The sequence below is a fragment of the Lathamus discolor genome, chromosome 13, assembly GCF_037157495.1.
Source record: "Lathamus discolor isolate bLatDis1 chromosome 13, bLatDis1.hap1, whole genome shotgun sequence".
Taxonomy (NCBI): Eukaryota; Metazoa; Chordata; class Aves; order Psittaciformes; family Psittacidae; genus Lathamus; species Lathamus discolor.
This window is the reverse complement of record NC_088896.1, coordinates 9,256,729-9,275,581: the sequence shown is the minus strand read 5'-3', so window position 1 is coordinate 9,275,581 and position 18,853 is coordinate 9,256,729. Positions and strand designations below refer to the sequence as shown.

The 18,853-nt window shown below is 40.1% G+C and overlaps 1 protein-coding gene across 3 annotated transcripts; it reads right to left on the bottom strand.

Moving 5' to 3' along the window:
- Positions 1-1,407: 1,407 nt before the first annotated feature.
- Positions 1,408-18,802, bottom strand: CEP95 (centrosomal protein 95). Of its 3 annotated transcripts, none has more exons than XM_065694103.1 (22): positions 18,699-18,802; positions 16,461-16,589; positions 15,377-15,484; positions 14,545-14,655; positions 13,202-13,310; positions 12,576-12,685; positions 11,693-11,827; positions 10,709-10,923; positions 10,165-10,234; positions 9,470-9,516; positions 8,136-8,248; positions 7,728-7,860; positions 7,432-7,546; positions 6,567-6,736; positions 6,202-6,294; positions 5,561-5,711; positions 4,437-4,597; positions 3,883-3,957; positions 3,226-3,378; positions 2,006-2,152; positions 1,852-1,923; positions 1,408-1,779 (listed from the first exon to the last, which is right to left on the bottom strand). In XM_065694103.1, exons 1-22 carry the CDS (start codon positions 18,718-18,720, stop codon positions 1,603-1,605), a joined length of 2,616 nt encoding a protein of 871 aa, XP_065550175.1. In that variant the 5' UTR covers positions 18,721-18,802; the 3' UTR covers positions 1,408-1,602. The 3 variants fall into 3 exon arrangements, with proteins under 3 accessions (XP_065550175.1, XP_065550176.1, XP_065550177.1); XM_065694104.1 differs by having other exon boundaries at positions 7,728-7,857; XM_065694105.1 differs by having other exon boundaries at positions 7,728-7,809.
- Between the last annotated feature and the right edge of the window lie 51 nt (positions 18,803-18,853).

Here is an 18,853-nt window from a genome sequence, read left to right as displayed (position 1 = left end):
GAGCTTTAACAAAAAACAATCTGTATAAAATGGTTTTTAAGTACTTAATGTATGTACCCATGCAGAAGTTGAGCAATAAATTGTATGCTGTTTGCACTGTCACAGCATCAATGGTTTTAAAAGTTTTAAGTTTTTCTTAATTATTTACTTTAAAATGTAACAACATCATTTTTAAGTAACTCAGTATTTGTTTCAGAAGAAAATACTTAAAACTTGGTGTCTTGCTGTGTGCTGTTACCTGCAGTAAGGATTGTACTAAGCATTCTAGTCAAGCAAGATCTTACTTTTGGCTTTTATGTAGTGGCAAGGACTTTATCTCAGCTTTGGTGAATAGATGTCTCCTCAGCAAAGACTTCAGCAAAGCTAAACCACCTTCCTTAAGGGAAGAAAAAAGGTAAATACTTTTTGTAAATACTTGTTAAATTTGATTAACTTAGCTGATAAACATTGTCTCTTAGATAAAGACTGCAACTTCACTTGGAGCAGCTGCCTGGAAATGGTTGTTAGGAAAGTCAGGGTGTGGGTTGCTGGAGGATTTTTGTTGTGTGGTTTTCAGCTGCTGCCTGTTTTATTTAATCTGTAAAGGAAGCATCTCCAGCTGCTGGGGGCTTTTTTTCTGCTTAGCATTTTTTCTTCCAATGCATGAGTCTTAATGCACCAAGTACCTTATGAATTCCATAAGGAATACCATCTCATGGTAAGCTTTAAATATTATATATATGAGGCAATTAATTCCAGTCTTTTTATATCACTTCTCACACCTGCAATTTTAAGCCGGAACTCTTCACTCCATTCTAAAAGAGAGCATTTGAAACAAAACTTCACTTGTTTACACATGTGCTGATGCGGTTTTGCAAACCCTGTGTGAAATCCAACCCCTACTTGTATACCCCTGCTGAAATTAATAAGGAATGCTCTCCACAGGTCAGTCGCAGGGTTCAGTCCTCACAGACACTTGTATTTTACCACTTTAGAAGAATTTTCATTGTCTTCTATTTCAGACCACTTTTTCAATACATGTGGAGCATACACATAGTACTTAATGTGCTTTACCATTAAAAAGCCAGCAACACCAAAACTGCTACCATAGTTTCGTGTAGACTGAATAGCCCTGTATTTAAATTACTGATGCGTAGAGCAGATTTATTGCAGACATTCTTTAAGTTGTCCTGGCACAGGACACTTGAACCACTGATGTTCTTTTGAAGATCTCCTTGTTCTTTCCAATCCAGTAATTTGAGGCTAATGGAATTAATGTGGCTTTTAACTAAAAGCTAATAGAACCAGCACAAGCATAGAGGAGACATAGCATTCAACTGTTCCACTATGATAATTTCACCAAAGTACACTTACTTCATTCCACTTCTTTGTGTGGAGCCCAACATTAGTTCAGCCTTGCTAAGCAGGTAGGAAGTAGTTAAAAGACTTTATTTGTGATCATAAAAGTGCTGTAGACATCCCAGATACCAGCAGCTACATCTCTGACATGTCAAAATGACAGAGCAGGTACTTTAGAGAATAACACACCCTGGTCCTGTTACAGCAGCTCTCAGATTCATATCCCCTTCGCAGAGAGAACTGCAGTGATAGTTTCTACAAGTTTTACAAGAAATGGCTTTTGCTGTACTGAAAGGAAACCATCTGAAGTCTGGATTTCAGTCTGTCTGCTTCTAGTTCTTGAAAAAAGGTGTCATCATCACTTTGCATTATTGCTGCTTGCAGCTGCTGTATTTCCTTTTCCATCCTTGATCTCAGTTCTCTTTTTGTTTTCTGTAGCATCTAAAGAAAATACAGATATTAGCTACAGCATGTGAAAAGAACAGATCATTACAGAAAATTCCATATACTTACTTGCGCTTGTGCTTTCTCTCTGGTTTGGATTTCTTGGCGTTCTTGAGATAAAGCTTCTGCTAGCATGGAGAACTAAACATAACATGTGTTTGAGTTGAAGCAATTAAGACTTTTAGTGTAAAAAATACTGTCTTTGAGGCAGGTCAAGCTTTACCTGATCCTTGTAATAGTTCTCCATAGACTCCAATTCATTTTGATGCTCTCGCCTTTGCTCAGCACGCTTCTCTTTAGCGTATGCTCTCAGGTCCTTCAGCCTTTGCCTCTGAATTTCTAAGCCTTCTTCAAATAAGTTTTTAAATATCTGTCAGCAATTTAAAAAAGGAAACCCAAGACTTTATCAGAAACTGCTGAGTATACATTTACATTTATACACATTATATACATTTGTAGCTGCTTTATCTCCTGACAGAATGGTGGTCACATAAAGATAGGTCACTGCCCATGTACAGTTACATACTTAGTAATGGTCAGGCAAATACAGCTTAGCCCTATTTGTATAACTCACTTAGCTGAAATTGATAGGTAGGTTTTCCTTACAGTTTAGTCATATGACTAAGAAGGGGGCTAGAACAGCAAATGTACATTACATTTATAAAATCATTTCAGACAACCCAGCAATGCAAACCAGGATCTTTGAACAGGCACTGTGATTTCTAGCCCACCTTGCATTATATTATCTCACATCACAATCTTCATCCAGATTTCCAACAGCAAGAAATCCAGCATGTAAGGCTTTCCATTTATACACAAGAACACTTACCAGATACAGTGCAGCTTGAGGCAAACAGTTCTCAAATCACTAATAGTGGATTATGCACTAAACTTCTGGCCTCTTATTTTAAAAGGCAAGAATTGTGCATTTACTCTTGCACAGGGTAGTAACTTTACTGGCTTTCCTTAGCTCTGATGTCCAACACTAATTAGAGATCGTATCTGTCAAAGTCCACTTCATTTAAAGAACATAACTGGGTAACAAAGCTTTTGATCAGTTTTCTTAACTGAAGATTTAGATTGTTTTCTTTGGATAGTAACTGTAGGAACAACTTCTTAATCCTACTGTTTCTGAAAACTCATTTCCCTAATTTCTCATGTTACCAGCTCTGTTTTTCCATACTTCACCCTTTCTCTCCTTCTCTTAACCCCTAAAGCATCCTCTTGTTTTACACAGTGGTCTGCCCTAAACTGCACCAGTGTTTCCAGAAAAGGAGCCTTTTCCTCTGTGGCCTTAACTGACCAACCATTTAATCCTGGTTCACTTCACTGGCTCTCCACCTACTTGTACAATTATGTAAACTACCAAGACTATAGGTCCTCAGCACGGGAAGTTGAACAAAAACAATTCCACACTAGCAGAGCAAGACATCTTGTACTTACCCTTTCTTCCCGTGTCCTAGCCCGCATCATCTTGGCACGCAGCTGAACCCGGTAATCTTCATAGTATTTCCTGGCTCGAGCAACTTGCTGGCGTCTCTCTCTCACTTTATTCTGAGCCCACTTCTGTCTGCAGATACGTTGCTTAAGTTCTTGCTAAATGGAGAACAGTAGCTGTAAGACCACCAAGCTTCCAATAGATACTGCTGCAGGCAAAGCTGTTAATAACTGATAAATAAACAGGAGCCTTTACTAATGACTTTCTCCCTACCCCAAATCTTACACTGCATTTATGGTTTAAAGCTTTAGTCACTGCTGATTTAGCAGAGTGCATCAAGAGCACTATGTAATTAAGGAGTCAGCATTGCCATGGTAGCTGGTGGTGTTAGCAGCAACACCAGGAGCCTCAAGTTTCTCCTTGCACATTCTTAGAATTTGTTTGCACTTTTAAAGCAACAGCACAGTGTAATCATAATCATATTCCATTCCCATGGCCTCGGCAGCCTCACAGCAAACACATTACATGGCTTTTGAGACCACAGCTACTCATGAGGCATAAAACCGTCATAAGGTAAAAAGCCATTTTCTTGGACAAGAAAATAGGCAGTACCCAGCAGAACATGAGATTCTTGTGTAACAAATACCCTTCAAAGGACATACCAGTCTCTTGTTATGGTCTTGATCTTTTTTAATAATTGCAACAAGAAGCTCGTGCTTCTTCAGGGCTTGTTGAACCTGGAGGTTTAAAAGAGTTCATTACTTCATCCCTCTGCAGGACAGGCATCGGGTGCAGGAGTTCTAAACATTGCTGTGATTTGGTTTTATATTTTGAGTTACCGTGCATAAGTTAAGCAAGTTTTGTATCTTACAACTATTTTAAACTAACAGACTGTTCAGAAATAGCACTCAAAACTAGAGTGCTTACATAAAAAGCAATAGCAGTCCCAGGCAGTACTAGACAATCTAGTATATAAAAGAACTTTATATTCAAGTGGCTGATAAAAAGTTCGGCTCGCAAGTCTAGATATGTGCATCCCTATTTAATTAACTAAGCTCAGATATACATCCTTTCATACTGTGCTTTGAATGTGCATGCACCCCCATCTATGGTGCATACAAAGAGTCAGGATGATTTTATTGTTTTATTATGCAGTACACACCAATGAGTGCTAACTGTTCTGCTGACACTTTGAGGTAAGAGTAAGAATGCTCACTTCATTTTGGAGTGTTGCTCTGTTTCTGTCAGAAGCTGCCTTAAGTTGTCCAGTATGTGCAAGCTGCTGCTGCCACATTTTATTCATAGTATGGTGAGAAATATGCAGGTGGGGAAACTCTTCCAGTAGCTGGTGTAGGAGGTCATCACCCCTTCCTTTTACTACAAGGTAAAGACAGATGTAAGCAATAAATTCCTGGAAAATACATTTAGTGGTAAATTCTTCCAGACAGTGTCAGGCTAAGTTACAAAACATTCTCAATTGAACACTATATAAAGATACCATGCTGTTGCTATGATGTCAAGCTAAACCCAGCAGGACACAAGATCACTTTGTCAGTACAGCAGCAGAGAAATCCCATGGTTTTATTGGTGGGGTTTTATTTCCACTGCTGAAAATTGCTTTTATAGCTCAGGCATTATTTCTTTCCCTCCACCACATCCAATGAAGATGGGTATTCCCTCAAATGCTTCTGACCATCGCTAACCAGCGACTTTTCTTATCTCTCTCTCTCACTGGTTGTAACAGCTTAAGATAATGCTAATACAGCAATAGCAATGACACATCCAGGTCATTACTAAACAAACAGGTGTAAAACTGGTTTGCAACCACCTCATTACCTGTACATCTCTGATCGCATCACTTGCTCAGCAAAACCAGTGTCAGTGTTAATACCCTAATGGCAGGGTCTTGAAAGGAAGGTGGTTGCCATCGACATATTCTGCTCTATGACCTGTACATGCCTCTGCACCAGCCCACTCACACCGAAGGCCCAATTTTAAGTCTGATACATGCTCAGGAAAAAATAACCACCACCAGAGAACCTGATCTCAGACTATACTGGAGCAGACACAGGAGTAGCAGTAATGGAAACAAGCATTGAAAATATCCCAGGGGATTTTAAGGTAGCAGCAAGTGGGTCACATTTCGATTGTGCAGTGGTGATTTACATTTACTTAAAGCATTTTCTTCCCTAACAAAAATCCAGACATATAGAGGTCATAAGAAGGGGAAAATGCAACAGCTGACTGGTATATGTTGGACTGATGCCTCTATTCTTGGAGTTCAACACATGCTTTCAAAAGATGCCAGTTTTCCACCAAGTATAGTTTTGCAGTTCTTACTTGGAGCTGCTTTCTTTGGCTTCACAGTCCCTCGTTTCGGAATCCACTGGCTGTATTTGGGATTCCGAGGTGTGGTTTTTCTCGAATAAACTTTCACTGGCTGAGGCATTTTTGGAGGTTCTTTAAAGATGTTTTCTTTGTATTCTTGTTCCTTAGGAGCAGATGTAAAACAGATGGAGAACAGGTATGAGAAGGGAAAGACTGACAGATCACAGAGTGTGGCTATCAGAAGTTGAAGGTCTTTGAAACTTCAGGATGAGAATCTGGATATATTGCACTGGATTCTCCAGAAGGCCAGAATTCACCCAATGCAGGTCAGGGTTCAAGTAAAGGTTAAAGCTTGCTATTGTATAACCTCAGCTCTTTTTCAGCACTTAACACTCCTGCAGCAGCCTATGGACTGCTTCTGCAAAGGCTGTGGAAAGGGCCAGTGCAGCCTACATTTTTATGACATTGGTGTGACAGAGCTTTTCAGTTTAAGCTCCTTGCTGATCCAGTAGCATGTAAGAAAGTAGCAAAAAACCCTGTCTTATTCATAGCATTAGAGAATCATTCTTGCACAAACCCAAGGAGTTTTTGTACCCAAAACTACCCGGTCAGATCATCTAGACACATCACATCAAGCAGAGTGTATCCCATACCATTTCCTTGGTGACTTCTCTGAGCTTGGAAAGCCTGAGCTTCTCCCTGGCTTTGTAAATTCTTAGTTTATCTTCATAAGCTTTAGCAACCATCTAGAAAATAGAAATAAGAGGACTTTTCAGACAAAATAATCAGTCCATATGACCACCTCATTTGTTTGTTTGGGTCAAAGTAGCTTCTTGCACTTTGAATTCTCTTCTTTGCAAAATGTGGGGTTTAAGTCTTTTCCTCAGTAGTCAACAGTTATAACAGTACAAAACTACTAAAGCAGGCCAGGTGCCCCCACTAAGTAAGAGCATTCAGTTTTAATGCTTCCAGTATAACTGTTGGTAAGAATGACCAAAATGCCTGACTGAGAAATTACCTTTGCATTTTTTGTTCCTTCATCCCGTTCTTTTTGCAGCTGGCTGCGTATTTTCCTTATTGGGCTTGTTCCTTTAGTGGAAGGTTTACTTCCCAAATCAGAAAAGGGCTGATGCTGAGATGAGGGTGAGGCTGGAGAAAGGGATCGTGGCCTGCTTAAATGTGGTGTGTCTGTAAGAAAAGGTGATTGAGTATCTAACTTGAAACAAGAAAAGCCAAACATCCCCCAACACACCCATAGAATAGTCAAATCTTTCCACAGCATAAGAGTCAAAAAGTTTAGCATCAATTAATCATAAAGTCATCGCCTTTAGAATTATTCCTACCCCAAATCACAAACTGTGGGGCTTTTCTAACAGTAACGAGATATTCAAGATGGGGAAGGAAAAAGCAGTAAAGGCAACTGAAGGTAACTCAAGGTGAGAGACTGTCTATATGCCACAGTCACAAGCAGCTTCATCTTGCAATGTAATGTTGTGCATGTGAATTAGATCAAGCTATAAGATAGCTTTTATAGCCTGGTGTACACACATGGTGGTTGTACCATGTTTGTAAGTCACCTGGACGTACATGCTGTGTTCAGCCCTCATTTCAGAGTCACAGTCCTGCCCATGAGCTGGTATTCTGTCCCTCTGCCACTTCCCACAGTTTACTGCAGCTGTGTTTGCCTTGTGTTTTTAGTAAAGTTTTACCATAGGTATTTACATATTAAATGAGAACTTAATTGTAATTGTTACTGTTGCTCAGGTTTAGATCTAAGACATAACTTAGTGACTATGAGTAGTTCAGTGTAGCAGCTTTACATGAGAAGGAGTTTTATATATTTATTCATCCTAACACTCAGTTGGCCTAAGCATCATTATTACCTCGCTCAGCTTTCCTCCAGCGATAATCCATGACACTGTCACTGTGCTGAGATAGGTTGTCTTCATCTGTCAACTCTTCTTCCCTGGTGTGCCCACCCAAAGCTCTCTTTAACATCTGTTGGACAGATTTTGTGGGAGGTCAGGTTCAATAATTCGGTCAAAGTTAAGAAGTGTCTAAAGTCAGGTGTTAGCTGGAGATTTCCTTTTCATCAATATTACTTTTATATTCTTGTTCCCTCCACTCCCATAACTGAGGCCAAATTGCTCAGATACAACAAAGAATAGCTTTCACTTACTAGATCTAGTTCATTTAACCTGTGGGAGATGTTTTCTGACACTTCATGAAGCTCTTGCTCAGATAGCTTTTCCTTTGTTGTTCTGTGGGAAAGAGACTCTTCAAGTGAATCTGTAGTAGAATCTTCATGTCTGCTAAAACATAAAACAGACTATTCTATTTTAAAAGCCCTGAAGGTCGCTTTTTGTGTGAGCACATTTTTATAGGATTAAGTAGAAGCTGAATGTGTAAATACCTGTATTTAAGAAAATGCATCCATGTCAGGAGAAACAAATCTCTGTCAAGATTAATCTTACACTGACATGCAGTGAAGGAAGAAGAGATCTTATTTAAGGGTGGCAGATGGGGGGCCTGGGTGGCTGCATAGACAAAAGTTCTTGTTTAGCTCAGTACTGAAAAATGCACTTGCCTTTTGCTTCTAGGCAGGTACCAGGGTTCAGGAGTGTGTTCTTGTTCAGCACATAGTGAGAGTTTTTGATGTGAAGAGGAAGCAGATGCAGAAGTCTCATATATGTGAGGAACCTAAGAAAATAAGAGTAAATTACTGTGAAGATCTTAAATCTTAAAGCTCAAAAATCATGTAAGCAGAGAGATCCTACAAGAGCTTTTATAGAGCAATTTAAACCCCTATGATTATATAGATATAAAAGTAGTTATAGCTCCAGATCCCTGACTTAAGAGAGTGTGCTTTAAGAGAATTAGATGCTTAAAGAAATAACCTAGCAAAAATATAATCAGTGTGCAAGAATCATCTGCAGCTAAACCACAGAATCAGAAGAACAAGATCTAGGTTAAGTTATATGACTACATACAGTAGTAGTATAAATACTACCTCATTAGCCTGGGACTAATGCCAAGTAATGCAAGTAAGCCGAACCTCACTGAATATGGAACAAGCTGCAATTCACAGCAAACAAAAATGAAACACTAATGTCCCTATGCCATTTAGTTACATTTCTTTAGTACTGCCTGGTAATGTGTCTGTTTAAAGAGCAGTAATTCAGGGTTGGCATGCACATACTTGCGAATACACCAATGGAAAATGAGTTTTAAGCAATGCTTTAAACAGACAATGTAGAAGTAAAGGCTGTTGAAACTTGGAACAAATGAAGTCTGCGAGTACCTCTTGTGGTTGCAGAAGGAAAAAAAAAAAAAAAAAAGCGTTTTCCAGAGTGAAGAACTTCCCATTCAGACTTGTTTCTACAAGTGCAGAATGGCATCTGCTGATCAATGCCTGGGGTTTGCATTATTCAGTTTTTGAAAAGCCAAGGGCAGCAAAAGGAAATAAAATCAAATAATGTAGCCAAGCAGCTCCGTGATCTTTAGGAAAGAGCAAAATCCGAATTTTATTGGAGTCTGAACAACCCCAGAAACCCAAAATTCTTCCTAATTTAGAATACTGATACATTTCAGAGAAGGTACATGACTGTGTTTTATTGTGTTTTATTAAATGTATCCAGGTTTGATTAAAAGCAGGATAACTAGTAACAGCTTGGTTGTAATGAATCAGAGCTCCATAGCTACTGGCACTTACGCTTCTTGGAGCAAGCACTTCCAGAAAGAAATGGCATGAATTATAAACTGGACATGGTCTAACAACATTCCATCACTGATTTTATATTGACCCAAGCAAGCCAAAGGCAGGTTTGGAGCAAAGCCCAGAAGTGCCACAAGACATCAGGAGAATTTAATCCAAAAATACTGACTTAACTTGCACAGAGAAAGAAAAGATGGAACTTCTACCTTTGCCACATTGTCCTCAGCATCACTTGGTACCACTTCTTCTCGCACTGCAGAAGCGGATGACAGGTGTTAGTGGATGGTACAGACTGCACCATGCCTACTAATAGGGAGAACAATTGAAAAAAGATGTGATCCATGGCTGTTGAATCCAAATTATTCCAAGAGAACAGAATGACAAAGCAACTGTGGTTACACAGTTGTGACATTCATTTTGGTAATTTCTCAAGGTTTGAATGTGTCATGGGAATGCTATGGAAACTAGCAAGGTAAGCAGGGTTGCCCTGGCAACAGGGACACTCAGTACTGAAAACTGGTTTGTAAACCTTTTCTACAAAAGCAGTTAATGGCTTTTTCCTAGAGATGAAGCTGGCTGGTTTGGTCCATGTTCCACTGCTCAAAATAAGCTCAGCCATGGGAGTTACCTGCCAGAAGAAATTTCTGAAGCACAGGCCCATCTTAAATGGATTAAGACAGGAGTTGAACTGGGAACACAGATTATTTTTCTGCAGCACAATGAACAGTTCAAAAGTAACTCCTTTTTATTTCTCTATATGACAGACAGCAATATTAACTGGTGGCTGTATTTGAGAAAATGCACCCGTAGTGCCAAACCCATGGTCCTTGTAGTGCCAATAAAAATAATGCAACATTTGACACTTAAGAGTTACCCTATAGAAAGCAAAATTCTCTCTCACCAGGGATCTTCCTTGACAGAGAAGGACTACGAGAAACATCGTCAGCTTTTTCTGTAAGTGACTCTTCAAGCTGAAATAAAAAGCATATGTTTTCTATAAATTCACAGGAGAGTGGTGACATGAAGGGTCATACATTAGGTTTGTCTCCATAGGACATATATGTCATCTCCATATGACACATAGATAAATAAGAATCACTACAAGTATTTTGTTTACTGTATTGTAAACTGTGCATGTAACTGTGTTACATTGATGATGGTGATGTGTATGTACAGCTATAAAGGAAACACACGCCACAAATTAACTTCCTCTCTGGACATCCAGTGAGGAATGAATCCACAATCCAAAGTTCTTTGTGCTGAAGATAAAATCTGACACACTCAGAAGTGTTCATAATGTTCAAGTGTTCGGCTACTCCCACTCAGCAAGTATACTAGAAGGTTTTAAAATGAACCCAGTACTGATTACTAAAATACATATGTATATAAAAATACATAAATATATATATATATATATATAAATCAAATGTTAGGTTTTTACTTACAGTAGAAGCTGTCACTCCTTGACTCTCAGCCAAAGCAGCTGACTGGCTGGCTGAGCTGTCAAAATCTCTCCATCCAGGATAATGAGGTCTGCCTTCTGAAGGCTGAAATGGTGGTAGCAGAGGAATGGCTTGTTGTATTGGCTCCCCAAGTTTTGTAGCACTGACACTCAAAATCTCTGTTTGAGGTTCAGTAGCATGAACAGACTCCACTGAACCTTGAGAGACAAACAGGAAGAACTTAACAGGTAGTGTTATTTTTTTTTTTACATTGTCCATATATGTTAAAGGGCAATATTTAAATATCTCCTGTTAGCCATCATCTGTTGGTTTGCTTAGAAGAGCACTGTTAACATTTTTATGCCTGATGTTACTTCTGCTTACAGAGATACATCCTGCAGCACCTCCCTGTCTCACTACTTCTTTAAGAGCACCACATTTTTCATGGCACTATGTATGTATGCTATATATGTATATGAATATATTGCATGGTGCACACACAGTAAATAGCTTTCAGTTAGCTGTTATTTTCCCCACAGTCATTTTAGCCACATGCTGGGAATGTTTGCTCATGTGCAATTCTAAGGAGTGACAGAGCCACAGCCAGCAGAGGCCAAGGACAATTGGAGAAGATGGCTGCTGGTTGTCAGAATGATCCACCCAATACACAATCTGGCCATAAGAACAGCATGAAAACCCTCTTGAGAACATGATTCTTTAGTTTTTTGTTTACTGAACTACAAAAGGAAAAGACCTAGCTGAAACTGAGTCCTGGCTAAGCAGAAATACCCCAGAAATGGAGTCTGCATACTCTGAAACTTTGAGTTTCTGAAAAGGATTTATTCATTTGAAAACATGGCTGAAGTATTTCCTTCAGTGATAAGGTTCTTCACACTACCTTAGTACCCTGCACCTCTTAGCTCATCTACCTGATTTTAACTATCAGATGATAGTTAAATATCACCATCTTCCATGTCCAATACTTACCATCTTCCTTTTCCTTTACAGTCACCCTTTCAGTTTCAGAGAACTGTCTAGGAAATGTTGTAAAAGCCTCTGAGTGCTTAGATGCTTCCACCCCCTTGTCCTTTCCTGCTGGTAACAATTCAGGCCACTTGAATTCTAGAAGTGGGGTTTGAAAAAGACCAAATTAAGAATTATAAAGCATCTTGCTATGAGCTGTTCAGATGGACAGTTTTCATGTTTATGTTATTAACCTTGTGTTAACAATCCATACTATGATCAAAATAGGTCTTGAATTCTTACTCATAATTTTATTCTATATAAATTTTGTAACTCATAACATTATGCCTCTACTTGGAGAGATAGGAATATTTTCGTAGGAAAATAAGAACGGACTCCATTTAAGTAATCTGTACATTTCTTGTTCCAGAGCTGCCCATAATGGTTTTAAGTGGCACAGACTCCTAACAAGTCTTCTGTAAGAATTAACTTAGTCTTTTTACAGCCTTAAATGATACATTTTACACTGCAGTAAGTAAAATAAATGAAAGTCTCCCAAATTCTCATATTCTATTGGACAGAATAACATGCTTTTGTAGGGAGAACTGAATCAGAAGTCAAACAACAAACTTTTATCCAAATGACAGAGATCAGGACTCATGAAAAACAACATCTGCAATGGTTACTTTCAGAAATGTGAACTTCGGCAAGATCAGCCACAGCTACATTTGCTTATTTGGGGGGGGGGGGGGTGGGGTGGGGTGGTGGTACTGGGGTATCAGTTATTTTATAAAAAAAGTTTAGAAGTATTTGTCTGAAATAACTTCTTTTAAAAAAGAAACAACAAAACCAGCCTGGAAATGTCACTACAGAATAGTCTGAATTCCTCCTTCCCCAAAACACTCACCTTCCTCTCTCTTGGAAAACGAATAAGCTGTATCTCCAAGTCTAATTAATTCACTGGTAGATTCTGATCCATCTACATCAGAAGATGGCACAGAACATTCTGACTGGGACCTAAGAGGAACATAACGTGTGAAATACTAGTCTTTTCCAACCCTAACCATTCCAGGATTTATTTTAAAACGCTTTGCCACTTCAGTCCACAAGATGGAGCTGCAGAAGAGTGGCAACTCTACTTCAGGGAGCTGGCTATTACAGCATAGGGCATGAAAGACCAGCTTCTACAAAACAAACCAGTGGAGAAGTCACCAAGATAAATCGAATGCCATTTATCTAAAACACAATCATTTAGAACAAAGACAAAGTTTACAGCTTGTTTCATTCCACATGCAAAGTAAATTTAAGGAAACCAAAATGTCATCAGCACTCCTCAACAGCAAAGAGGTACTGGATCTAATTTTAGCCCTCTTGCTGCTTGACTATAGGAGAAAGTCACCTCACATTCCATTTGACATACATAATCAGTATGTTTCCTACTTGCATACTGTTAAAAACCTGTTAGTTTGTCTACAGATTGCCACAGTCATTGACTATCTTTGTGTCTATATAAATACTCAGAATTGTTCTTACCCTTCACCTGATGAGAATATTGAAGGTGGTGCGAGTTGACCAGCATTGCTTCCCAGCTGCTCCTGAGGTGCGGTTTGAATTTCAGGACTGGATAGCACATTGGCCTCTTCTGTTAATAATCAAGAGGAAAATTACTCCCACCTATTAACAAGTATTATTGCCAATATCATCAAAACAGTTTAAGTGGAATAAAACACTTGGAGGGGGAAGCTTTTATGGTAGGTTTTCAAAGCACTACAACTATCATATATTCTGTTTCAATTATAAATAGCTCTTTCTTCCTCAAAATAATTAAATCCTGTACCTCTAACTAGAAAATTGGAGCCACTAACACCTACTGGGTTAGCAGCAGCAGTCCAACAGAAGGACAAAGCAGAAGTAAAGGCACTAGAAATTGCTACTGCTTTTTCTGCCATTCACAGGGCAGGAGGCCATTGTCTCTGCCACCAAGTGCTCTCTCCTTTACTCACAGGGTGCAACGGGCGGTGATGACAGTTCTTATCAGCTTTAAGATAGTAAGAGGAGTACTCAGTTCTGCACTAATGATGATGTCTCTGAAGGGCTGAGTAAATTCTCTTTTGTTTAGCATTTTCCTCAAAATAGCCCCTGCTATGGATCTGCTTAAGACCCACTTCACAGGAAAGCTTAAGTCACACACACACACCCCCCAACCCCCCCATTTGTCTCCTAGTAAGTAAAAGGCACATTTGCTCATTGTTCTAATTAAGGTCAGTATTCCCCTCCCTGAATCCTAACTATATGTCATTTGACAAACCAAAAAGCAACATACTAACAGAGGATGAATTGTCTGGAGGTTTCTGCCACAAGAATGAAGCAGAAAGATTACATTCCACAATTCTTCCCCTTTAAGAAGTGTTGGGGAAAAGAAATTATCTATTTTATGAATATTGTTTATGAAAATAAGGAATGTAAACACCGAGTTTGGCCACTTAAGTTCCTTCCTCACCCCACCCCCCACCCCCCACCCCCACACATCTCTCCATGGCCAGTTTCAGTCTCTTTCTTCTGCACTGTCAAGGTTACAAATAAGGCAACCACACCAATTAAATCTTTGCTACACTGGAAACACTTAGGGTATCCAAATAAGAGTTTTCACATAGCTTACATCTTCCAACAGATATCATTCCTTATAACTACTAGGGAGGAGAACAGCACAAAACCAGTTTCTGCCTATTATGGGAGCTCTTTTCCAGCCATGAATACCAAGGTCATGAGAACCTAAGCTCTCAGCAAGATAACTTGATAGCAGGCAAACAGAAAAAGTAAGCTGTCCATAATACAGTGGTAGCAGAACGTAACAACTAGGATATTCTTCTACTCACCTTCATCTTGAGAAGATTCACTATCTTCTTCTGTAAGATACTCTAACAAGCCATCAAATATTTCCAGGAGGTTTCTGATAGATTCCTTTTCTCCTCTCACAATGTTCTCACCTTAAGAGAAGGTATTGCCACATTAACAATTAGTACTTCACAGAAGAAAAATTCTCAAAAGCAAGACTGTGTCCAGAAAAGAGTGTTTGGAAATCCTTGTGTATTTTCTTATATACATGAGCCACAGCATGAACTAAGTCTATGGGCTGACAGGCAGGATTACAAACACTAGCATAGGTACCAAATTAGAAAGAGATACTTGGTATCAAGCAAGCAGTTTTCATTCTTTGCGGGCTATGTTATGTGAGGCTGTACCTGTGAACACTCAGTGAAAGCTTTTATCTGTGTACAAAGGACAGACACAACATGGTTCAAGTCTTTACTCACCAGCTTTTTAAAATGCAGTAACAAGTTCAGAACTCACAGCTCATGTCAAACCCAGCCTCCAAACTAACTGGACACAGAAAATCACTGAGCCAGTCAGTAACAGACTTCAGGTAACACTTTAAGCAGATGAGTGAAGTATGACTGATTATTAATTTCAACATTTCTTACAGGTCTGTCTCATACAAGACAGGTCCTATTTATTCTCTGCTTGCTGTTTAAGCTTATCACCTGATATCCAATGCAAGGGTTCAGTGTTTTGATGACATTCACTACAGAAAAAAGACCTTTCATCTAAGTCTTAAAGTATGCTTTACAACATGGTTCTTATAAGTTGTTAAAATCAAACCACAGAGATATTCAGCTGGTGTTTGTCTACATTAAAATATGTACTTACCAGTGATGTGTGACAAGCTGACCTGCAAATAGTCCAATGCCAGGGAATCTATTACTGCTTGCACATTATGTGCATCATCCTCTTGGCTTCTAGGAGTAGCTATGAGATCTATTTAAAATAAGTAATAGGTTTCAGGCTAAGTGGACAGCTTATTGCAGATGTTTAACTACTAAACTACTTTCTCAATACCTTGTGTACTTGGTGGAAAGCCCAAATATCATACAGTTGTATGAATTTTTATAAATACTGAGTACAAACTTGGAACACTCCTGGGAGATGTGAGGATTTTATCAGCTGAAGTACTGAATTCAAGAACAGAGACTGCCACAGCATTTTTCTTCCTTCACTCCCAGCACACACATCTAGTTCAGATCATTACACTGGAACTGCAGTTTGTGTTAAGGTCACTTCTTCCCCTGTCAGAGTCTAGCTGGACTGCAATGTATTCTACTTAATTGGGAGCAGCATTATTTTTAGTTCCGAGCTTATATTTAACAGGACTTCTACCTCCAGTAGCTGCCAGTTACCTCAGCGCTATTAAAATCTGCAAGTAGGAGTCTTGACATTTCCCAAACAAAATAGTTTGCCATAAAGCAAACACAGATAATTGTATAGCCCTTGCTTAACCATTGTTACTGAAGTGCAATGGAGTTGGGTTAAATCACAGTTAAGTCACAGCTCTCAGCAGACTATAAATGCTAAGCATAAGAACAGGCTTCAGTGTCAAAACTGAAATGTTAATAATGAGCCAGCTCCCACCCTTCCAAGGCATTGTGCCTATGTATGGCTTTCAAGGCCTAATTTACACTAGAAAAAGAGTTGCTGTAGCCATGCCAGTAAACTCCCCTCACAGCTGCCATTCCTACCAGATAAAAAAGCAATAAGAATTAGCCTAGAATACTTAAACCTTCTTACACAATGACAGTCTTATGCGTTTGTCTTCGGAAGGACACAAACATTTTAAAAGCCTCATCTGTGGCAGGGTTTTGCAAACTAGAATTTGTAAAATACAAAGGGACAAAAAAAAAAAAAAAAAAAGGAAGAAGGAAAAGCAGGGCTAGAAATGACTGATTATTGTTCCCACCTGGTACTTTTTCTCTCAGGATGGACTCATAAAGATGAACAAACACATCAGCACCACATTCTGAGAGATGCTTTATGTGCTGGTTTATGTGACAGCTCCTTAGGAGATCATTGGCAACACTGACCCAATCTATTAAGAAGTAAAACATATTAATGTCAGAACTGGAAGAGACAGGAACAAAGACATGGTCGGTTATAGTGGAAGATGGAACCTGTTTAAATGTCTTCGATGCCACCATAGGTGGTCATTCCCAATTGTCCACAATGCTGAACATGTGGTATGCTTCCTGCTCTGTGCCATGTTTACTTCAGGTAGAATTTAGGTTTAGGCTGGAAGACACCTAAAAGGTCAATTCCAAGCCTTAATCAAGCACTGCCAAATCCCACTAGAACATGTCTCTAAGTACCACATTTACACAGCTTTTAAACACCTGCAGGGGTGGTGACTCAACCACGCCCTTGGGCAGCTCTCCCAGTCCTTGACATCCCTTTTGGTGAAAAAAACTTTATCCTAACATTCAATCTAAACCTCCCCTGGCCCAGCTAGAGGCCATTTCCTCTTGTCCTATCACTTGCTACTTGGGCAAAGAGCCTGACCCCCACCTCACTACAACCTCCTTTCAGGAAACCTTTCATTTCAGATTAAAAGATGGACAGAGAGTGAGGAATAATACATGTAAGCATCTTGCACAGTTGGACTTGAGAGCTGAAGGACACCAATGTGCTACAGGTTGGGAAGATTGCTAGTTTTTCTTCCACATAATGGAAAGCAAATTTGGTCTGGCTGCATAGCCAGGAATTCCAAACCTTAATAGACTTATAAAATAAGCTTTGATACATTTTTTTTATCAAGAATCAGAAATGACATATACTTTTTTGAAATAGATGAGCCCCTCTCTTTACAAACCCCATTTCTCTTACACTCTTACGCAATCACAACATTGCTAACGTAAGCATAGAATCACAGAATAGTTAGGGTTGGAAAGGACCTTAAGCTCATCCAGTTCCAACCCCCCTGCCATGGGCAGGGACACCTCACACTAAACCATCCCACCCAAGGCTTCATCCAACCTGGCCTTGAACACTGCCAGGGATGGAGCACTCACAACCTGCATGGGCAACCCATTCCAGTGCCTCACCACCATCACAGGAAAGAATTTCCTCCTTATATCCAATCTAAACTGCCCCTGTTTAAGTTTTAACCCGTTACCCCTTGTCCTCTCACTACAGTCCCTGATGAAGAGTCCCCCCCCAGCATCCCTATAAGCACTCTTCAGATACTAGAAGGCTGCTATGAGGTCTCCATGCAGCCTTCTCTTCTCCAGGCTGAACAGCCTTCATGAAAGTGAAATTTAAGAGCTACTTTCAGTAATTTGCTGTTTATGGAACACAAGAATATGCAACTGGTCCCATCAACTTCTCCCCAAGCTGAGCACAGCGAGATAGGTCTATAAACAGCCTGACTCTTCCAAAACTTTGAGTCCCATATTCACAGTGCTTTGAAGTACACATATTTCTGGTCTTCCTGGTTACCCAATTTTCCAATTTGGAAAAGCAAACACCTTCACCTTTGCTACACTCTTGAAGGTTGGATTTTCCCCCTACACGCTGCTTTTGCAAACAAAGCAGCATTTTGACAGTTATTATCAAGGGCTTTAAGTTTCTATAAAACAGATTAGCCATCTTTAGAAGGAACAGAGTATACAATTGCTACAACAGAAACCAACTTATGCAGGCTTTACACTTCTCTACAGAGGCAGTATTACTTTTCCATCACTATGCCCTTCGTTTCAGAAATCACTTTAACATTTTAATAGCTTCACATGCACGAGAAGTTAAAAGTAGCATCTCCTGTATTTCAGACTAACGTCTTAGAAAACTTAACTATGCGTTTATCTCCAGCTTTATCAATGTAGAAGTGTCACGGGAGGGGGGTGGGGAAGGAGAGATTAACATAAGGAGCTTAGAAAGCCCCAACACGAGGAACAGCTTTAAGGAGAAGCACGCCTGAACCAGATGGACGGTGCCAGCGACGAGAGCAGCAAGCGGATGGCAAGGTAGAGAGAGCAGAAGCAGCTCTCTGCACCTCGCCCCCTCCACCCTGCGGCACACGAAGGCTGGCTGCTGCTCCGGGGCTCGCACGGCCCCGCAGGACGGCAGGAACGTACCACCACCGCGCCGGGAAGGGCACGGAGGCAGGAGGGAGAGGGGCCCTCACCCCCCGAGGCACCGCCCCTACCTCTCTCCTCAGTGCTGCCCATGGCGCGGCGCCTCAGGCAACAACGGACCCGGGAGATTTAAACATCCCCTCGCGGCGTCCTGCGCGCTGATTGGGCAACTGCGCCGGAACGGGCGGGGCCGCCCCGTCGGGGACAGTTTGCTTCCGCCATCCGC